Raw genomic sequence first — 23,267 nt, 5'->3', positions numbered from 1 at the left:
CAAAGTCTGCATGGACTGTGCAGACATGGAGCATGTCCCCAAGGATAATGTGCTGCATTCACCCTGGTTTCTGTCTGTTCAGACTTCCATTATTAAAATTCCTTTATTTTCTGGAGTGCAGAGTGCTCAGTTGGCATGGCAGAGGGGGAAGAGATGATCTTTAAAGTCCCTTCCCACCTAAAACCATTCCATGATTCCTTGAAATGAAACCTGCTCTGTTCTCAAGAGTCCTGCAATAGGCCCAGACAGAAATGGGAATTTAAATACAGGAGTAATTCCACTGAAGTCCCTTTCTTGAATTCTATTTTTAGGACTGTCATTTTTAGAGGAGGGTTATTTTCAAGCTCTGTAGCTTTTCCTCTGCAAAATAACAGAAGTATTTACAAGCATCTCCTTCCAGGCAGATGTTCCAATTTCCATCAGCCCTGGGTGTTCCATTGCTGTAAATTATCACCAAGACAAAATCCATTTCAGTCGAAAATCCAGTGTCTTTATTGTCATTGTAGATGAATTTCTGGAATAAATAACATTTGTTTTCTCTTGTTTTCACACTGCAGGAGGTCCTGGGCTACAAGGTGGATTACCATGTCTCTCTGTATATCGTGGCTGTCTTGGAATACATCTCAGCTGACATTTTAAAGCTGGCTGGAAATTATGTTTTCAATATCCGACACTTTGAGATCTCCCAGCAGGACATTAAAGTATCAATGTGTGCTGACAAGGTAAGGGGATGGGATTAAAACAGTACTTAGAGGTGATGTGTTAAATTTTATTTAATCTGGAAGGTGTGTCCAAAGGAGGATCAGAGACAGAGCCTGGTTTTACTCAAAGGCAAAGCTTCTCTCCTTGTTTGTGCCAGACCTGTCACAGCAAAAATTTAAGTTAAGCCTGGGTAAGCTGGGAACAGCAGGAGCCTTTACAAGCAGTGTAAGGACAGAAAATGATGTTGTCCTTTATTTCTCTGCTGTCACACCCTCCTGATGTCACTTTGTTGTGGCAGCTCTCCTTCATAACACAGAAAAGACCTTTAGTTTTCATGCCCATTAAAATGAGAAACATTTTTGTTCGGTTTTATCTTCAGCAGGAGGTTTTGTCCAAGGCTTATGCAAGATGCCTTGTTTTCCAAGTTGATTCTGCATGAATTGTAACTTGTTTTCTAGGTCGTGCTCACTTCCAAGGGGGAAAATGGCTTTGGCAACTGCTGCAGCCTCCTGCTGCCAAAATTGAAATATTACTCCCTTGTGAAAGTGAACACAGCAAGGATTGTATTAAAAACTCCAAGGATTTCTCTGAACACATTGAAATAGATGAGCTGGAGCCAAGTGTGAAAATCTGTCTGGGTGTGATTCTCTGGGTTTCTTTGGCAGGTTTTGATGGATATGTTTGATCAGGATGAGATTGGCTTGGTTTCTCTGTGTGAGGACGAGCCCTCTTCTTCTGGGGAGCTCAACTACTACGAGCTGGTGAGAAACGAGATTGCAGAAGAAAGGCAATACCTGAGGGAGCTGAACCTAATCATCAAAGTATTTCGGGAAGCTTTTCTGTCCAACAGGAGACTCTTCACACCTCATGTGAGTCCTTTCTTGATGAGCAGTGCTAATTGCTCCATTAGCAGCCAGAACTCACCCGTTTTGCCTTAACTGTGTTGGAGGTGAAATCACATTTTTGATTTATTGGCTGTCAGTGAATAATGAGCATTGTCTGTGTGTGAAATCCAGTGGGGGAATTGCCATTAATAGCATGGGAGTGGAGCTTAATGGACACAATTCCCTCTCAGATACCAGCAGTATCTAAATTATTTTGATCATTTAGCTGATAGTTTCACTTCTGCTTAACACAAAAATTAAATAATCTACCTGCATGTGCAGTGGGTGCTTGAAAAGACATTTACAGGCTCCCTCTTATCTGTAGAAATTCCAATTAGAACACTCCTTGGCTGTGGAGAGAATCACTGTTTGATAAAGGATTGAAATATTTGATTGAAATTCTGTTCTCAGGAGGGGTAAGGAGGGATTGGTGGGACAGGGAGAAGGGGGACTAGGGCCAGCACAATCTGAACTAGCATTTTTAGGTGATTCCAACTGGTTAAAAAGAGGCAGCAGGAGCCATTCCCATTCCAGCTGAGTGTGGAGATTGCTCAGGAGCTGATGGAATTGTGTAGGTGTGGGGGTAGAATTCCAGTGAAGATGATGGGAGGAGAAGGGAGCCATGTTTGGGAGCTGAGGGAATTCTTTTGGGAATGGGAAATTTCAGAATTTCATGTTCCCACAAGAGGGTTGCCATGGTCTGGGCTCTGTCAGGAGGTCAGGGGGAGCTTGGGGCAGAGAAACTTCTGAGCTGGGAATTCACAGGGGTCAGAGGGGGAATCCAGGACCCTGGAAGGGGCTCCCTCATTGAGTGTGGGGAATTGAAAATCTACAGATAGAATTTGGGAAGGAAATTCTGTTTCTCATTCCATCCCCAGCTCTGCTGAAGCAGCCCAGGAGCTGCTTTAGCTTCAGAGCATCTGAGCTTGGAGCTGCTGCAAATTCCTGCTGGAAATCACCTCCTTCCTGCTGTGTTCTGTGGAATAAGAGGGAGCAGTGACAGCAGGAAAGGCCAGGAGTGCCTGTCCTGGGAGCACAGCAGCTCCTGGGAGGAAGGATTTTTGGAAATTGGGCAAGGCTGGATGTGCTCAGGGGAGTGACCATGAAGTTTAACTTCTTGCTTTTTTATTGGCTCCTCTCCATTTTCCTTCTGGTTCAGACAAAACTCCAATATTTACATGCTCCAGATAAATTACCCCAGGCAGGACTGAGCCCTGTTTTGTGTTTGCAGGACATTGATGTGATATTCAGCAACATTTCAGACATCCATGAGCTGACAGTGAAGCTTTTGGGACTGATTGAGGACACTGTGGAAATGACAGATGAGAGCAGCCCTCACCCTCTGGCTGGCAGCTGCTTTGAGGACCTGGCAGAGGTTTGGTGTTTAATTGGGGTGGTTTGGGGTTTTTTTAATGTTTATTTTATTAAATGACTCAGAGTTTTAATTCAAATGCATTGTTTGATATCTGGAATGGGAAATAACTTCATGGAGCAGGGACTCCAGGAATGAATGAAGTATCAAAGCAGCAACTCATGGCTCAGGATTGTAGCAAAAGTGCTGTTGATACCCAGTGAGCTCTCAAATAGATATTGAAGAGTAGAAATAAGGGAAAACACTGCACTGGGACTGAGTGTGGCTCATACTGGAAGGTTATTAATTATTTTCTCAGTTTGTTTTGAGTGGGCACTGAAATACTGGAAGGAATTTTTTTAAATTCTGAAATACAGAAGGGAGTCACAAAGCTGAAGTGGGATAGAACTCAGTTTAGTCAGAATTCCTGAAAATAGCTGCAGAATTCACCAGGGAGGTGCCCAGGGTAAAAACAGCATCTGAGGGGTGAGAGGACAATTCAGCTCAGAATAAACCACACAGTTTTAATTGTCTGGGGAGAAACCTCTTGGAGTGGGTGACCAGGGTGGGGATGGAAGTTTTGCAGTTGTTGGACATGGTTTCAATGGAATCTGCTTTTCCTTGGGATGTGTGTTAATTCCAGGTTTTGGCCCTAAAACATGGCAGCAGTTACATAAATCACTGTAGAGAGGAACCCAGTGAGTTGTTCTGAGCTGACAGAGAATGTATCAGGTGAACCACGTGGTGAATGGCAAATTCTTGGTTTTATCTCAAAATTAAGTTTATTTAAAAAATAAAACTTGCATTTCATTTTTGTATAACTTCCATTTTAAAAATCTGAGGATTGCATGAACACCCAGTACCACCTGGAGAGTTATTACATTTTTGTGGCTGTAAAAAATGGTGATTTTTGGGCACAGGTGCCACTCCTTTAGGAGCAGACCATAAAGTTTTCTTGGCATTGCTTCCATAAACCACTCATGTAGGAAAGTCCAGTTGACCAAGCCTTAGCAGTTACTGAAACATAATTGTTTTATAATGATGAGAAGAAGTGTTTGATCAATGGATTAAAGTAGTTGTAATATTGAAACTGTAAAAAAAAAAAAACCTTAAATTTGAAATAGTGCAGCATTATCCTGGAAAAAAAATCTGATTTTATTGCTGTGAGTCATCCTGTGCTTTAATGGAAACAAATCCTTTTCAGTGAGTGAAAATCTCATCTGATTTTACATTCACTGAAAAACTTGAAGAGGAAATGAAGTCCAGAGATTATTTTTCCAAGCTTTTTATGATGGTAATATATTTGAATTTATTAATTCACTTAATATGGGGCAAGACCTGCTTAATAACTGAGCTGTTGATTTGATCATGTCACAGGGTGAGATCATCTTTCTGTCAGTGTTTGCAGAAGGAATCATTAAAGAGAGATAGGAGAGTGAAGTGTTTATTTGCTCTGCTTATCTCCCTGCCAGGGTTCTCATTTAGTGTTTCCATTAAAAAGGTCCTTCAACTTCTTGGGAAGGATAATTAAAACCAAACAACCCTTGCAAGCTGGAATCTTCCTGCTTTGTCTGTTTTTTCTGCATCAGAAAAACTGGAAGGTTTAAAAAACATAAATATTGTCGTTTTGAGATAAGGAAGTGTGGGGAAAATAAAACATTAATTTTGTGTGTGGTCAAAATAAAATATTTTTTGGTGGTGTGGAGGAAATTTGGAAAAGTGGGAGATGGTTCTGAGAGCAGGGCAGAGGGTTTGTGCCTGCTTTGAAGGGATCTTCACAAGGCAGCTGGGAAAACAAGGCCATGTCAGTGGATTGTAAATTTGTTTTCTGGTGTTTGTGTTTCCATAAGAGGAGTTTGAAATATCCACAGAGGAATAAAGGGGAGGAGCAGGGCACACACCAAGGGGTGAAATGGGCAAACACCAATGCAGGGCATTACCCTGCACTGAGATAATTTCTGTGGATGATCTGTAATCAGCAGGGTGAGGCTTCCATGGAATCCCAGACCTTAAATCCCACCCAGAGCCACCCTGCCATGGCAGGGACACTTCCCCTGTCCCAGGCTGCTCCAACCCTGTCCAGCCTGGCCTTGGACATTTCCAGAGATCCAGGAACAGCCACAGCTTCTCTGGGAATTCTGTTCCAGGGCCTCCCCACCCTCCCAGTCAGGAATTCCCAGTATCCCATCTGTCCCTGCCCTCCTTCATTCAAAAGCCATCAATTTAATATTCCAGAACTCCATATTTCAGTCACTTTTGCAGCATTGCAAGCATAAAACCCTTTTTAAATAATTAATCTCTCAGGGAAGATCCCTAATGCAGTTCATTTTAATCTCATGTTCATAGAACAAGCCCAAAACATAAAAATATTGATTGAAGTCTAAGTGGAAGAAATTAAAACCGCTTATAAATGCAGTAAAAATGTAAAAAAAATTCCAGATGACAGCACAGAGTCAGGAAATACTGGCCTGGCTCCTGCAGTGGATTTGCACTGTGGATTCCAGTGTGACTTGAGACTTCCCCAGTGTTCAGCCAAGCCTTTTGTGGGGTTGGAATTCCCAACTCCAGCAGCCTGGGATGAACAGAGGGATGTGCTGATCCCAGCAGTGAGTCAGGAGTGAATCAGCCCCAGGAATCTGCAGGGACTGGGATCAGCCTGGCAGGCCCTGGCACAGCCCAGCTGGGAGCCAGGAATGATCCCTGCAGGGATTGCAGCAGCCAGGAATGATCCCTGCAGGGATTGCAGGATTCCTGCAGCCAGGAATGATCCCTGCAGGGATTCCTGCAGCCAGAAATAATCCCTGTGGGATTCCAGGATTCCTGCAGCCAGAAATGATCCCTGCAGGGATTCCTGCAGCCAGAAATGATCCCTGCAGGGATTGCAGGATTCCTGCAACCAGGAATGATCCCTGCAGGGATTGCAGGATTCCTGCAGCCAGGAATGGTCCCTGCAGGGATTGCAGGATTCCTGCAGCCAGGAATGATCCCTGCAGGGATTCCTGCAGCCAGAAATAATCCCTGTGGGATTCCAGGATTCCTGCAGCCAGGAATGATCCCTGCAGGGATTGCAGGATTCCTGCAGGGATTCCTGCAGCCAGAATTTATTCCTGTGGGATTTATGTGTAGCCAGAAATTATTCCTGCACAGTCAGAAATGATTTCTGTGGGATTCCAGGATGTCTGCAGCCAGAAATGGTCCCTACAGGGATCCCTGTGCAGTCAGAAATGATCCCTGTTGGGATTCCAGGATTCGTGCAGCCAGAAATTATTCCTGTGGGATTCCTGTGCAGCCATAAATGATTCCTGCATAGCCAGAAATTATTTCTTTGAGATTCCAGGATTCTTGCACCCAGAAATTATTCCTGCAGGGATCCCTGTACAGCCAGAAATTATTCCTGTACAACCAGAAATTATTCTTGCAGGGATTCCTGCAGCCAGAAATTATTTCTGTGGGAGAATTCCAGGATTCTTGCACCCAGAAATTATTTCTGCAGGGATCCCCGTACAGCCAGAAATGATCCCTGCAGGGATCCCTGTGCAGTTAGGAGTGATTCCTGTGGGATTCCTGCAGTCAGAAATTATTCCTGCAGGGATCCCTGTGCAGCCAGAAATGATCCCTTTGGGATTCCAGGATTCCTACTGGGATTCCTGCAGCCAGAATTTATTCCTGTGGGATTCCAGGATTCTTACACCCAGAAATTATTCCTGCAGGGATCCTGTGCAGCCAGAAATTATTCTTGTGGGATTCCAGGATTCCTGCAGGGATTCCTACAGCAGAATTTATTCCTGTGGGATTCCTGTACAGCCAGAAATGATTCCTGCAGAGATCCCTGTACAGTCAGAAATTATTCCTGTGGGATTCCAGGATGCCTGCACCCAAAAATTATTCCTGCAGGTATCCCTGTAAAGCCAGAAATTATTCCTATACAGCCAGAAATTATTCCTTCAGGTATCCCTGCAGCCAGAAATGATTCCTGCACAGCCAGAAATGATCCCTCCAGAGATTCCAGGATTCCTATGGGATTCCTGCACAGCCAGAAATGATCCCTGCAGGGATTCCAGGATTCCTGCACAGCCAGGTTCCCATCCCATCCTGCTGTAGCTGATCCTGTGGAATCACAGCTGGATACTCCAAACAGAACCATAATTTTTGCATCTAAACCCTTGATGCCACTTGAAGACTTTCCCCTGAGACAGGTTGCTTTGTCCCAGATGAGATATTTTCCCTGGAAAATGTCCCAAGTTTCCACATTGCCCATCTTTCTGGATAGAGAGGAGGTAAAATTGCCATTCCATGTGAAATGGAGTGAAAAGCAAAAACTTCTCTTGGTTCCCACTGCTTCAGTACAACAAAGTTTGTGTTGGCCATAAAGATGGGAAGGTTCAGGAATGCCAAGAAAATTATGGGCATTTAAAAGCTGGAAGTGAAATAAGATTGTGGTTTACTCAATGTTTATTTTGCAAAATCAATATTTTCTTGAAAAGTTCCATCAGCTTATGAAAGAAATGATTGTACCAGCTGGGACAGAAATAGCTTGGATCCCTCACTTGTGTGTGAAATTCTGTGTTTTTGTTTAGGAGCAAGCCTTTGATCCATATGAAACCTTGTCCCAGGATATTCTCTCTCCACAATTTCATGAACATTTTAATAACTTAATGGCCAAACCTGCTGTGGCTCTCCACTTCCAGGTGAGTGAAATGAGAAATACTGAGTGGCTTTAGTTCTCACATTTCAGAGGTTTGAATTCTCTCACTAATTCTTTACTTCCAACTAAGGAAGAAATCCTCAAAGTCCTGCCCTTTCTTCAGTGTGAGATATTTTGACTTTGCCTCTTGCTCTGACCCCTCCATGAGTATTTTGCAGTTTTTTTTTCTCCTCACATCTTACATGAGAGCAAAGAGTGAATTCTCACACTGCCACTTTTATTTTGCCTTCTAAAGCTAACCACAGGCACACAAACACCATATTTTCATTTTTCCCATGCATATCCAAGCCTCCTTCAGCACTGATGCTTTTTCTGGAATAATTCTTCAGTAATTTGTGCCCAGCAGGATAATCTGGGATTTTTTATGTTTTTATTACTTCCTTCTGCCTGTGTAGCAGATTTATTAATTACAGGCTGAGCTGGTGTTGAGAGATGCCCTTAGAGAAGCTGCTGAGCAGGTGATGGGTCACTGGTGCTCCCAGTTCAGCCCAGTTTGGTGGTACTGGGGGGTCTCTGCAGGATGAAATCCCTCTGAGTTCTTCCTTCAGGCAGAGTTTCCTCTCCAGCTCTGAGCCTTGGTGAGCTGGAACATCTCACTCTTCACTTCTGTAAGGAAAACTCTTTGCCTCCTTCCCTCCTAAATGTAAAGCTCAAAGCTGGAATCCAGTTCTTTTAGTCCAGATTAAATTGATATTTAATTCCAGATATTTATTCCAGATACTCAATTCAGTGAATTTGGCCTCATTTCTGACCCTGAGGTAATTCAGTTTCTCCTCAGAACTTGTGGCATGGAAGATAGCAGGGATTTCACCACTGCTTGGAAAAATCTCTCCTCATCTTGAGGAGAAGATTAATTCAGAATAATTCAGAGGAGAGTAATTCATTTAACTTGAATTACTGCCTTAGTCAACTAGTGGGAATGGAAAATATTTCTCATTTTTAAAGTGATAAACCTGTAATTCTCAGTTTCTGAGCTGATACTGAGGCCTCCATATTTCTGTGGGATATTGGACATACTGGGAGCACAGTGAATATTCTGATTATTTCAGTGTAAATAATCCTGTTTTTTTTCCTTTCCAGTCCACAGCTGAAGGATTTAAGGAAGCTGTCCAGTATGTCCTGCCTCGCCTCATGCTGATCCCAGTCTATCACTGCCTGCACTACTTTGAGTTGCTGCAGGTAAATGGAGCCACACTCTCATTTCTGACTGAAAAGAATTATTAATGTAGAGAATCTGAGCTTTGAAATAGCTGCTTACATTTTACTCATCCCCTTTGAAAATTAAAATTATTTGACACTGGTTACTTCATTTCTGAAAAGTAAAAACATTAAAAACTCTTAAAAAACATCTGTTGCTTTCATATGAGCATTTGAACTACATTTTATTAAACAAATCTTTATTGAACTTGAATTCTAATATAGTTAAAAATTTAATACATAAATTTAATTTAATCTTTTTATGAGTTCTGAATTTTTTACCCATTCAGAAAAAACTAAGGAGGATTCAGTCAGAATTCTCAGTCTCAGATCCCACTCCAGCAGCAGCTCAGTTTATTATTTCAGAATAATCCATTCTTAATATTCAACCATTTGTCCTGAGTCCTAACTGGAATTACTGAGGATAATGTAAAAAAGGTTCTGTTTGCCCCATTGTGTGGGGAAAGGTTGTAATGCTTAAAGGGTAAATGAATTATTAACTAACAGGGATGAACTTCAATTAAATGGGTAAAACACCCTGTGGCTAGAGCTGACATTTGGAAATAGCAACAGAAATTACTCTTTGAGGTTCTCTCTGTAAAATCTGAGGCTGTACAGGTGAATTTCCTTTGTGTTTTAAAGGATTTATTTGTATGAAGGAGGAAAACAGAATTTATTTATAATCCAACCTAAATATTTCTAGGAGTTGTATTAATACCAGATTTGTGATTAATATTTAATTCTACTTAATTTCACTCCTGTTTTCATTATGTCTGCTGTGATTTTTTTGCATACCCTGATTTAAATAAGTAAAAACAAGGGATGATTTATTTTCACCCATCTCCAGTGAACGGATTGCCAATATTTTACAGAAAATTTTAAATCCCAGAATGGTTTGGGTTGGAAGGGACCTTAAAGATCATTTGGTTCCAAGCCCTGCCATGGGCAGGGCCAGCTTCCAATACACCTAAATATGTGTGATAAGCATTTCTAGTGATATTCAGTTTAGAAAACAGCTCAGAAAAGCTTAAAAAAAAACCCAAAACAAACTTAATTTTCTACAACTTCCTGACAGGAGGGTGGGGACAGGAGAGTCAGGCTCTGCTCCCAGGGAACAAGGGACAGCACAAGAGGAAATGGCCTCAAGCTCTGCCAGGGGAAATTTAAATTGGATATCAGGAAAAATTCTTCATCAGAAGAGTCTCTCTCAGAAAAATGGAACTTCCCTTTCCATAACCATCTCCTGCTTGGGATAATTCTCTGGAAGTGCTGAAAATCTCTCAGGTTGAAAAGGCAGAGCTGGGTCAGTGACCTGCCCTGTGCTGGGGTCAGGCTCATTAATGACCCATTGTGTCCTAGAGCTGGGATGAAATTTAAGGATGAAATCACATTCTGCCAACAGCTCTGGGGGAATCTGAACCTCCAACTAACTTTCCAAGTGTAAAATATGTTGTGGTTTTCCCCTTTTTAGGGAAACATTTCCACAAGCACCCTGTTGAGCTGAGTTTTCCTCCTATTTTTGGTAAATGAAGCCTGGCAAAATAATTTTGTTGTGTTTTTATTTATTTTAAAGGCTGATACAGCAGGGTGCTGCATGAAACATGATTATTTTAGCAGTGAAAACATTTAAATTTGACCTTTATCTACAGTGTATGAGATTTCTGAGATTTCTGTCTCTCAACCTTGTGAGCACAGAACAGAAATCTGAAATATCACCCTGTAGAAATAGTCCAGAGTATTCTCTTGTGTTCCCATTAGTTACAGGTTTCAGATTTGAATTTTATGTTGTACTTGGAAAAAATCTTGAATTGACAGCAAGGATTTTTACAAAGCAGAGTGGTTTTGGAGATTAAAAAAAAGTATTTATTCAACAATATTAATATATAACATTAATAACTGGTGGTACTACTTTGTTGCCGTTGCATTTGCCTCTAGGAATTATGGTTGAAGATCAAAATGAAAGCAAAAAAGCAACACAACACTCACATTTTCACAGTTTCAGTAGGGAGAGAAGCTCAGATTGAGACTTTTGAGAAAGTTACCAAAAACCCCTTCTGAATTGGGAGGTGAATAAAATAATGATTTACAGAAACAGGGGCCTCAATATTAGTTGGGGTATTTTTCCAAAACAGCCAAACTAAAATTAATAAAATTAAAGTGTGAAAAGCCTGAAAATTCTTTCAAGCTGTAGAACTTTTCCTCCTTAGTAAAAAAACCTTCAGGATCTGCAGCAGAGGCTCCTCTTTGCCTGAGCAAAGGGATCAAGGTCCTGCATGGAATTCTTCCTTCTCAGAGGCACAGGATTCCTGATTGCTGTTTGTGACTCACTGTGTTCTCATCCAGCACCTCCCTTTAGGATTCTGCATTTCACACCATTTCCATGTTATTTTCATTTCTGGAATCAAGGAAAAACAGAATTTCCACAGGTAGACATCTGATTTTTCCCTTCCCTGTACTGTTCCTCAGCTTCCCAGATCTTTTGAGCCACAAAATTCTTCCTTTCTTGAATATGGAAGTTGTTTGGGCATGGAAAATGAAAAATTCAGTCATTTAAACAACATAGGAGTGGACCAATGTGGTCAAATCCTGTTCTCTCAATTACTTTTAGAAGAAGCTGAGGGATCCTTGCTGAGGGAACATAGTGGGGAAAGGAAAAGAAGGATTCTGCCATGCCAGTGAGTGTAAGGAAGATTTCTCTTCAAGTCTGGAGGTAAAACAGAGATTATCCCAATCTGCATGGCAAGTTGTCATAATTTTGCCCACCAATTTATTAGCTTGAGTTTTCCTCCAAAAATTCACAGAATCCCAGCCTGGTTTGTTTTGGAAGGGACCTTAAAACCCATCTCATTGCAGCCCCTGCCATGGGCAGTTCAGATGATCTTGGATGTGAAAAGGGTTAAAAAGAAAAATCTTTTTTATTTTTTCAATAGTTTTTTAGGTACACTTTAAAGAACCAAAAAGAGGAACTTTCAGGTTTTGCTCAAAGCATGTTGCTACCAAGTGGATGGAGATTATATGAAAATCTGGAATTCCCTAATTCAGGAAGTTTCTGCTGAGTGGTGGAGATGGATTTAGTCTTTATACAAAGGAAATACATTTGTTCTCACTGTCTTTGCATTTTTCTGTAGTAACACATCCTGAATTTCAGACTTTGTTTGCTGTGTGCAAAATGGATATTTCTTCTTGAGTTTGCTGAAGGTGGCAGAGCTCAGGATGGTAGGAAGCAGAGAGAGTTTTGTTCCTTGTGTCTTAAATTTGGGTTGTTGGCATGGACTCATGGAAGGAAGATACACAAAGTTCCATAAACCAGCATTGAATCTTCAAACTCTTGAACCAAACCAGTTTGAAACAGGATGTTGTTGATAACAGGCAAAATAATACCTGACAATTAGCATTAAAGGGTAAAATGTGATCTTTCTAAACTTGGTGAATATCCACTGATTTTTCCTGAACTTCTGACAAATATTTTTAGTTTCATGCACATCTGCTTTTGAGTGGGGCTCTGTAAAAAGTCACTGACGTGAAATTACCGATTTCACCGAAAACACCATGTAAGAGAAGGTTTTTCAGTCTTCTTAAATGAACCAAATCTGAAAGAAAACAAATGTTTGTTCTGTGCCAGCAATTGCAGGAGTGCAGTGAGGATGAAGAGGACAGGGAGTGCCTCAAACAGGCCATCACTGCCCTCCTGAACCTGCAGTGCAGCATGGAGCGCATTTACAGCAAGCACTCCCCGCGGCGCCGGCCTGGGTAAGCACCCCCAGAGAGAAACCACCTTTTCCTAGGAGAAAATCTCTGTATTTCCTTGTCATGGCCTGTCTCATTGCCAGTTTGCTGTGTAGATGGAGCAGCAGCTCAAAACATCCATGCCCCACTTGTGTGAATAATGTAGGATGTTAATATGTATAATGTGAATATTTTACTCCTTCCCAGCCAAAGCAGTGCTTGTGGCTTGTTTGGAACTTCATTAGGGGGGAAAAATAAAATATTTAAGTACAGTAATTTCACCATTATCAGCCGCACCATTTTGACTAAAATTTTTGTCCGAACCCGAAGTGCGGCTTATAATCAGGTGTGGCTGATATATGGACAAAGAAGGAAAAGTTGCTGTTTTAGTTTGAAGGACAGGTGTCTGCTGAGAAAGGCAGGAGCTTCTCTTTGAAATGGAGAATGGAAACCCCCTCCCTCCAAATTATTATCATTTTGAAATCAAGGGGCTCTCAGGTAAAGATATGGGAATTAGGAATAACAGTTCTTTACTAGGGAAATTAAAATAGAAATACAGCACTACAAAGAACAAACCCCAAACCCTGACACAGTCAGAGTACAGCCTGACACCCGTCAGGCAGGGTGTTGGCAGCAGTCCCATCCCATGGTGGCTGCATCCTCCTGCAGTGACAGATGTGGCTCAGCTGGAGCAGTGCTCCTGTACAAGGTGCAGTTTCCCTCCGGAGCTCCAGTGGGGATGTGGAGAAATCCGGTTTTCCTCTGGAGTCCAGTGGAGAAAGGGGCTCCCTTAGTGTCCCAAAACCTCTGTTTTATCTTGGTAAGAAATGTTGGGCTCTTCCCCCTGGCTGGAGCAACTCCCAATGGGATGCAGTAATTTTATCAGTCCCACAGTGGGACTCAATGGCCATGAGCAGAAAATGACTGGCTGGGGGAAGGATGGGTTGTGAAAAGATAAAGAACACTGCCCCAGCTGGTTTATAAACCATGGCCATGAACAGGAGATATCCCATGGAGATAAAGAACACTGCCCCAGCTGGTTTATAAACCGTGGCCATGAACAGGAGATATCCCATGAGATAAAGAACACTGCCCCAGCTGGTTTATAAACCATGGCCATGAACAGGAGATATCCCATGAGATAAAGAACACTGCCCCAGCTGGTTTCAATGGATGCCCATTAGCAGAATACCTCCCACAGAGATCAGGATCACTGCCCCACCCTCAACAGATGGTGACAGAACAGGTACCTTTGATCACACTCTGTATTGTAACTAAGACAGTTGCCAACACGTGGACATGTGGCTTATAATCGTGAAATTACTGTAATTAATTCTGTTTTAGTCTTTTGGGGTGGCAAATGTGGAATGTGCCCATTGTGACTCTTTCTGTCCTTCCCTCAAGAGAGCCGGTCTGTCGCTTCTACCACCGGCAGATCCGAAGCAAACACTTGGCCATCAAGAAAATGAACGAAATCCAAAAAAACATCGATGGCTGGGAAGGCAAAGACATCGGCCAGTGCTGCAACGAGTTCATCATGGAAGGAGCTCTGACCAAAATCGGCGCCAAACACGAGCGCCACATCTTCCTCTTCGACGGTTTGATGATCAGCTGCAAAACCAACCACGGGCAGTCGCGGCTGCCCGGCTACAGCAGCGCCGAGTACAGGCTCAAGGAGAAGATTGTCATGAGGAAAATGCAGGTGGTGGACAAGGAGGACACGGCAGAGTACAGGCACGCCTTCGAGCTGGTGTCCAAGGACGACAGCAGCGTGCTGTTCGCAGCCAGGTCGGCCGAGGAGAAGAGCACGTGGATGGCGGCGCTGATCTCGCTGCAGTACCGCAGCACCCTGGACAGGATGCTGGACTCGGTGCTGCTGCAGGAGGAGAAGGAGCAGCCCCTGAGGCTGCCCAGCCCCAGCGTGTATCGCTTCGTGGTGGAGGACTCCGAGGAGAACATCGTGTTTGAGGAGAGCGTGCAGAGCAGGAACGGCATTCCCATCATCAAAGGGGGCACGGTGGTGAAGCTCATCGAGAGGCTGACCTACCACATGTATGCAGGTGGGCTTGGGTTGGTGATTCAGGGTGAGGCTGCTGGTGTGGAGTCATTGGTGCTTGGGAAAGGGCCAGCAGGAAAATTGGGAGGTCATTCAAAACTGGAATTGAAAATTGGCAACAGTAAAATTGTGAATTGGAATTGAAAAATTACATCAGTCAAATTGTGAATTGGAATTGAATTGGAATTGAAAATTGGCAACAGTCAAATTGTGAATTGTCATTCAAAATTGGAATTGAATTGGAATTGAAAATTTACAACAGTGAAATTCTGAATTGGAATTGAATTGGAATTGAAAATTTACAACAGTGAAATTCTGAATTGGAATTGAATTGGAATTGAAAATTCACAACAGTAAAATTGTGAGTTGTCATTCAAAATTGGAATTGAATTGGAACTGAAAACTTACAACAGTGAAATTCTGAATTGGAATTGAATTGGAATTGAAAATTCACAACAGTAACATTGTGATTTGTCATTCAAAATTGGAATTGAATTGGAATTGAAAATTTACAACAGTAAAATTGTGAGGTGTCATTCAAAATTGGAATTGAATTGGAACTGAAAACTTACAACAGTAAAATTGTGAATTGGGATTGAATTGGAATTGAAAATTGACAACAGTAAAATTGTGAAGTGTCATTCAAAAGTGTCATTCAAAATTGTAATTGAATTGGAACTGAGAATTTACAACAGTAAAATTGTGAATTGTCATTCAAAATTGGAATTGAAAATTGACAGCAGTAAAACTGTGAATTGGAATTGAAAATTGACAACAGTAAAATTGTGAGTTGGAATTGAATTGGAATTGAAAATTGACAGCAGTAAAATTGAGAATTGGAATTGAAAAATTACAACAGTCAAATTGTGAGTTGTCATTCAAAATTGGAATTGAAAATTGGCAACAGTGAAATTGTGAGGTGTCATTCGAAATTAGAATTGAAAATTGACAGCAGTCAAATTGTGAGTTGGAATTGAATTGGAATTGAAAATTCACAACAGTAAAATTGTGAGTTGGAATTGAACTGGAATTGAAAATTGACAGCAGTAAAATTGTCAGTTGTCATTCAAAATTGGAGTTGAAAATTTACAACAGTAAAATTGTGAATTGGAATTGAAAATTGACAACAGTAAAATTGTGAATTATCATGCAAAATTTTAATTGAAAATTCACAGCAGTAAAATTGTGAGTTGGGATTGAAAATTGACAACAGTCACATTGTGAATTGTCATTCAAAATTGGAATGGAAAATTGGCAACAGTCAAATTGTGAATTGGAATTGAAAATTGACAGCAGTCAAATTGTGAATTTTCATTCAAAATTGGAATTGAAAATTCACAACAGTAAAATTGTGAGTTGTCATGCAAAATTGTAATTGAATATTTACAACAGTCAAATTGTGATTTATCATTCAAAATTGTAATTGAATATTTACAACAGTCAAATTGTGAATTGCCATTCAAAATTGGAATTGAAAATTGGCAACAGTCAAATTGTAAATTGGAATTGAAAATTGAAAACAGTCATATTGTGAGTTGGAATTGAATTGGAATTGAAAATTGACAGCAGTAAAATTGTGAATTGGAATTGAAAATTGACAATAGTAAAATTGTGAATTGTCATTCAAAATTTAATTGAAAATTCACAACAGTAAAATTGTGAATTGGAATTGAATTGTGATTGAAAATTGACAACAGTAAAATTGTGAATTGTCATTCCAAATTGGAATTGAGATTTCTCAGCAGAGTCTGACACTTGGCTGTCTCCCAGCCTTGTGAGCACAGAACAGAAATCTGTTAAAATAATAAGTTAAAATTAAGTATAAATTAATAATAATAAAATAAATTAATAATAATAAAAATAATTATAAGTTAATACTAAGTTAAAATTATTCTTAAGTTGATAACTAAAATATTTCTGTGTATTATTATTTTTTTAAAAAGTAGTCTAAAAGTTTTATTCTACATTTTTTATTCCTCTATATTATTAATAAAAGTTTTCTTTACACCCTTTAAGTTTTAAACCTGCCTTACATTTCCTCCTAATCCTTCCTCACAACAAAAAATAAGTATATTAAAAATCACAAATCTAAACCCCTAGAGTGAGGAAGTTAATCCTTTTATCTTTAGCTTGCTGGGCTTTTTTCTGCTTGTAAGGAAATGTAAAATAAGATATACAGGGAGTAAAAATATGTTATTAAATCACCTGGCTTTGCAGGCAAAGCTGGGAGAAGATTTTGGGCATGCAAACCTTTCATCCCCTAAAAAAACCCAAATTTGTTTCCATGTTTCATCATGGCCAAAGCACAGAGCTGGGGAGAAGAAAATTGAAGATTCTGTTTATTATATTTACTGTATTTTTTATATTTATTACATTCTGCTGCTGCTCTGTGAAGAGTCTGAGGTGCAGTGGATAAAATAAAAATCAGCATTTTTCAGCTTTTCACTGCAGGCACAGAGGTGAAGGAGCTCAGGAAGTGCTGATGTGAGGAAAAACTTGGCTCAGTTCTGGGATGCCAGGGGAACTGCTGCTGGTGGGACTGGGGTGTAGTTTTGTTACTGGTGGCACTGGTGTGCAGTTTGTGTTCCACTTCCCCAGCAGTGCAGCTGACACAGAGATTTTAAGAGAAAATTGCATGTGCAGGTCAGGATTTTTCAGGGAAATGCCCCACAGAACTGAGTGAAAATTTCCCAGCACTGCCATTTCTGGTGTTTTTCAAATGCAGTGCTTGCCTTACACCCTCAGTGTCTTTTCTGCACATTAAACTTTATCTTTGTATTTTATATCTGGATAAAAATCACTGCCATAATTTTCTTATTCCCTCCTTGCAGATCCTAATTTCGTTCGGACTTTCCTGACCACCTACCGCTCCTTCTGCAAGCCCCAGGAGCTGCTGAGTTTGCTGATAGAAAGGTAAGGAGTGATCCTCCTTTCTGAAGGCATAAAAGAGCTTTAGAATCAGAGATCACAATCCCAGAATGGTTTGGGAAAAGACCTTAAAATGCATCCAGTGCCAGCCCTGCCATGGCAGGGACACCTCCCACTGTCCCAGGCTGCTCCAAGCCATGTCCAGCCTGGCCTTGGGCACTCCCAGGGATGGAGCAGTCACAGCTTCTCTGGGGATTTTATTCCAGGGCCTCCCCACCCTCACAACCAGGAATTTTTTTCCTCAAATCCCATCTAACTCTTCTCTCTCTCAGTGTGAATCCTTTCCCCTTGTCCTGTCAGTCCAGTTCCTGATGAGTTTTGTGTGTTCAGAATCACAGAACATCCCAAATTGGAAGGGACCCACAAAGATCAGAGTTTCCAACAGCTCCTTTTCCTGCTCAGGATCCCAGTGTCAACTTTCAATGTTTTAGTGAAGTTTGTAAACCAGTAACTTTAAAACAATGACCCAGGTTTTCAGTGCAAGCTTCCTTTTCCCAGTTTAAATGAGAAACCTGAATGAGGTTTCTGAGCTGCAGCACCTGCTGTGCCTGGGCTGTGGGAGGTGTTGGGAACTGCTAAACTGGCTCATGAGAGAGCTGAGTGCACCCAAATCTCAATGGAAATAAGGACAGGAATGTTCCAGGCACTTTGTTTGATGGCACAGATTTAAGGTAAACAGCATTTTAATGCTGTATGTTAAAGCTGCTCTTAAGCTCTCATCTAATCTTCCCTTAATCAAGCCAGCAGATCCTTAAAAAGCTTCTATCCCAGTCTAGACATGGTGTGATGAGCAGAGGAGCAGTGAATTAGCAGGGTGTGGAGCTGGGAGGAGGCAATTCCAGGCAAACTGGATGGCAGAGGAGCACCTGATTCTCCTCACACTGAATTTATATAAACACATTTCTGTAAATGTTGGATCCCACAAACCTGGGGGGGTTTGAGCTTTCTGTGCTGTCAGGCACTGACCCCAGGAGAACACTGCTGTGACCTGAGCCTTGGGGAAGGCTCCAAATTTGGGTGATGGAGTTAAAATCAGAGGTGTGCAGTTAAATAGAAGTGTGTGATTTCACATGGGGAAGGGTTTTAAATTTGAGGGTCTTATAATAAATATAGTGATAGGTATGGGACAAAATGGAGGATTTTGTGTGGTGCCTGTTTTGCTGTCTTCTTCTTCCTTCTTGTTCATGGTTTCAGGCAGCAGTTTGTGGTTGGTCAGTCAGTGTCACACTGAGGGTCATGGGAGTTTGGTTATTGAGTTTGAAGTATAAATAATAGAGGTGTTAATTCCCTGTTGGGCTGTTTAGCTTTGAGAGACCTTGTAGCAGCTGGATCTTCATTTTTCTAGCAGGTGGTTAGAAGTGCTGCTGAACTTTCTGTACTTGAGATAAGATTTAATAAACAACCAAGCCCAAACACAAGAAAATCCATTTCTTTGTGTGTTTTTTAATCCTGGCTCCGAGTGAAGGCAGAAAAGACTGAGACAAAGCAGTAATGAAGTGGTGCAAAACTCCCACTGCTGTTACATGCAAAGTGCAGCTTCTGCAGAGAGGGTTTGTGATTTGTGTGTTTGTGTTTTGCCCAGGTTTGAGATCCCTGAGCCCGAGCCCACAGAGGCAGACAGGCTGGCCATCGAGAAGGGCGAGCAGCCCATCAGCGCCGACCTCAAACGCTTCCGCAAGGAATACGTGCAGCCCGTGCAGCTCAGGTGTGTGTGTGTGTGTGTGTGACCTGTGTGTGACCTGTGTGTGACCTGTGTGTGACCTGTGTGTGCTCTGTGTGTCTGTGTGTGTAACCTCTGTGTATGTGTGTGTGTGTGTGTGCCATCAATGCCGACCTCAAACGCTTCCGCAAGGAATACGTGCAGCCCGTGCAGCTCAGCTGTGTGTGTAACCTCTGTGTAACCTCTGTGTAACCTGTGTGTAACCTGTGTGTAACCTCTGTGTGTGTGTGTCTGTGTGTAACCTGTGTGTGTGTGTGTGCCCTGTGTGTGTGCCCTGTGTGTGTGTGTGCCATCAGCGCCGACCTCAAACGCTTCCGCAAGGAATACGTGCAGCCTGTGCAGCTCAGGTGTGTGTGTGAGTGTGTGTAACCTGTGTGTGTGTGTGTGTCTGTGTGTGTCTGTGTGTAACCTCTGTGTGTGTGTGTGTGTGTGTGTGTGTGTGTCTGTGTGTAACCTCTGTGTGTGTGTGTGTGCCCTGTGTGTGTGTGTGCCATCAACGCCAACCTCAAATGCTTCCGCAAGGAATACGTGCAGCCTGTGCAGCTCAGGTGTGTGTGTAACCTGTGTGTAACCTCTGTGTGTAACCTCTGTGTAACCTCTGTGTAACCTGTGTGTGTGTGTGTGTGCCCTGTGTGTATGTGTGCCCTGGGTGTGTGTGTGTGCCCTGTGTCTACCCTGTGTGTCTGTGCCCTGCGTGTTTCTTTGCCCTGTGTGTCTGTGCCCTCTGTCTTTGTGCCCTCTGTCTTTGTGCCCTCTGTCTTTGTGCCCTCTGTCTTTGTGCCCTCAGCCCTGCCCTGGCACTGCCAGCCAGCAGGGCACTGATTGCACTCAGCTCCTGCACACACTAATCTCTGCTGGGGACTTTAGCCATGCCTGCCAGCAGCTCAGTGTCCCCAGTGGTGTCCCCTGATTGGTGGCAGTGGCTGCTGGAGCTGGCCCAGCTGGGCTCCCCACCCACAGGCGCCTGTGGCTGCGGGATGTGCAGCTCAGAGCAGGGCTGGCCACGCTCTCAATGCATTCCTTGTTCCCAGGCCCTGTGAAGATAATTCCTCTGTTCCCAGTTTTCCAGCCCTGCTGGTGTTTCACTCCCTTTCCCAGCCCTGTGGATGTGTTTGCTCACAGACAGGGAGAGTCTTGTCTGTGCTGCACATTGCAGTGGGCTGCAGGGAATCTTCAAGGTCTTGCTGACCAAGCTAATTTGGGGAACAATTAAGCATTTCTAGCATGAATGAGAGTAATTGTTGTCCTGATTGGGGATCCAGACAGGAGGAGACACAGATCACAACCAGTGTTTGCTTCAGCAACTTCTATTCATTACACTGATGAGTAACATCAAGATGTTCCTATTAATGGGCACATTAATATTACTATCAATATTAATTCTACTAATAGTAGTTAATACTACTAATTACACAGAACACTCAGTTACTCTGCTCCCACACATTCCTGTTGGAGCAGCAGCAGCTGACTCAAAGGCTCACACTGACATGCCAGTACCTCCAAGGTGCTCAGAAAGTCACTCAGGGGTCCCATTTTTATCAGACACCTGTGTGTATATATATATTAAAGATTAAAAAAGATAAATATGTAGCTAACCCTGTAGTTTCAGAGCTGTCACCACCTTCTTGAGCATGATCCAAGTCACACAATCCCAGTGTAACCTTGGTACTCCTGTGTGCTGCTGGCCTTGGGCAGCTGCTCAGGCCCTTGGTGTTCCCACTTTATCAGCTCCTGTGGCTTCAGCAGGACCAGCAGTCGCCACAGTTATCAGTTCCTGGGAGAGCTGCCTCTCAGCTCGTGCTTTCCCTGCTTTTGCTGTTTTCTGGGAGCTGTTTCTGATCCATACTGTGTAATTCCAGGAGCTTGAAGCTGTCTTACAGCTGAGAATGAGTGAGTTGGAGCTGTTGGGTGGATAAACTCAGCACCTTGTGCATTCCAGTGTTGTTAAAAGCACTGACTTCTGCTTCAGAGACTGGAATTTGGGGAAAAGGTGGAGAATTGAAGGTTTATCCCTTCCTTCCCTGCTTCCTTCACTCTCCATCTTCCAGAAAATGCTGTGGATGCAGTGGCCAGGCATGGGAAGGGCTTGGGCACAAATAAATGCCTGGGAGGTGATGGGAACAAGGAGGTGCTCAGCTGGAAATGCAGATCCAGGCTTTCCCAGTGTTCTCACCACGGGATCTCAAGGGCAGAAATGGGTTAGATAAAATCCTGTTACAGGAAAGCTGGATCAGAACTTTGCCTCTTGAAGGTGTCATTGATTTGCAGCCTGAATGATCTGTTTGGGCAGCACTTATTTTATGGGAGAAACCTTATTTTTTCTCTTGCACACTGGGAGGAGGAGAGTTAAGGAGTTTTCCATGTGTCCATGTGGATGTCCTTCCTTTGTCCTCAGGGTAGGGCTGATTTTTGCTCAGGTGATAAATTGCACCTGGATACATCAAAGTATTAAAGTTGTCTCAGCTTGTTTACCTGAAGAAGAGACAAACCAGTTTTTTATTCTGATTTATCCTGAGTGCTGAAGGCTGAAAAGCAGCTGGAATTCACTTTTAAAAACTGATTTATTAATGATTTGTCTAGGAAGGAGTAGAGAAAACTCAAAAGGAAATTTAGTGTTATCCTTAAAGGATGTGCTGGATCTAATCAGGCCTTTTGGGTCATTAAAAGTTGTTTAAGTAAGGCAGTAACAAGAACTTTGAAGCTGAAATTTGTGTATGTTAGAAAAGAAAGAATGACAAAATTCCTTCTTAACAACTGGGAGATCCTAATTAGCTTTTTCATTTAAAAACAAAACACACCAAGAGAAAAAAAAGGAAATTGCAAGGAAAATTAGAAATACCAGTTTATCTGATTTTGCTAAGTTTCTCCCTCTTCTGAAACTATCTCAACACTGGCATTTTTTATATTAGATTTTAAAACAGCACCAAGCTATATTTATGCTAAAACTATTCTTTAAAAGCTATAAATTAGGTTTTAAACACCTGCCAAGCTCAGTCTTTGCTCTGCTCCTTTGTCCATGTGTATTTGGAGAGTCACCAACTACACGAAGCTGCAAATTGAGTTTTGTAGGATTGTGGTTCATTTTTATGGGATAATCCATGGAAATCCTTAAAAAAAACTTAATATTTTTTCCTCTTTCCTCAGAATATTGAATGTTTTCCGCCACTGGGTCGAGCACCATTTTTATGATTTTGAGAGGGATCTGGAGCTGCTGGAGAGGCTGGAGACCTTCATTTCCAGTGTCAGAGGTGCAGTAAGGGGGGTCCTGTTCCCACAACTTCCCAGTCTCTTCCTGATGGCTTTTAGGCCTGAGAATACCTTGGCACACATGAGTAATTTTAATGCCTTTAATTGAGCTGTTTATGAGGCTCCCCTTTATATGAGGAAGCTTTGGCCTGGAGCCTGAACAGCTCCTAAAAATGATTTCAAGCATCAGGGTAATAATACTTCAAATTTATTTCCTTCTGGACAGTATGGTCATCCTTGGCTGACTCTGTAATTCAGAGTCACCTTCTCCATAGAGAATTCCTTCCCTTTTGCTTACTGAATTTTTTTCCATCCTGATTTTTCCCATTTATGTAAAATTCCAACTGAAAATCATTTTATCCTTTTAGAAGAGGATACTGGGCCCATTTGGTGTCTCTTCTTTATGAACCAGATTTTTTGGCAGCCTCTGTGGAGGGCAGCAGTTGTTGGCATGTTTAATCCTTATCCTGGCAATTCATTTTCATTTTCAGAGTGCCAGGCCTTACACTGGGCAGCATAATTCTGAGACAATTTAAAGACCCTGGACACAGTCTCATTTTTTTGCACACCAAAACTGTAAGAGGAAGTGGTTAAATAGAACTGGTTTCACATGTGTTTATTTGTCAGCTGATTCAGGTGCAAAAACCCATAAGAAAAAAAAATAGAAAAATACAAACCTGGTTCATTTACATGCAGAAATGTAGAATTCTGAGTGTGCATTCAAATTTTGGGGGAGTTGATTTCATTAAATT

The 23,267-nt window shown here is 42.0% G+C and overlaps 1 protein-coding gene across 1 annotated transcript in view; it reads left to right on the top strand.

Annotated features, from left to right (window-relative positions):
• Positions 1-23,267, top strand: part of SOS2 (SOS Ras/Rho guanine nucleotide exchange factor 2) — a 50,261-nt gene that overhangs the window by 15,195 nt on the left and 11,799 nt on the right. The window contains exons 4-13 of the mRNA XM_033062875.1: positions 558-722; positions 1,368-1,571; positions 2,818-2,961; positions 7,515-7,625; positions 8,723-8,821; positions 12,462-12,589; positions 13,970-14,625; positions 17,453-17,534; positions 19,132-19,254; positions 22,414-22,517. Of these exons, the coding sequence (XP_032918766.1) occupies positions 558-722; positions 1,368-1,571; positions 2,818-2,961; positions 7,515-7,625; positions 8,723-8,821; positions 12,462-12,589; positions 13,970-14,625; positions 17,453-17,534; positions 19,132-19,254; positions 22,414-22,517 (1,816 nt within the window). The remainder of the gene's footprint in view (positions 1-557; positions 723-1,367; positions 1,572-2,817; positions 2,962-7,514; positions 7,626-8,722; positions 8,822-12,461; positions 12,590-13,969; positions 14,626-17,452; positions 17,535-19,131; positions 19,255-22,413; positions 22,518-23,267) is intronic.

The sequence above is a fragment of the Catharus ustulatus genome, chromosome 6 (genome assembly GCF_009819885.2).
Source record: "Catharus ustulatus isolate bCatUst1 chromosome 6, bCatUst1.pri.v2, whole genome shotgun sequence".
NCBI lineage: Eukaryota > Metazoa > Chordata > Aves > Passeriformes > Turdidae > Catharus > Catharus ustulatus.
The sequence above is the reverse complement of the archived record's forward strand: the minus strand, read 5'-3'. Positions and strand labels throughout refer to the sequence as shown.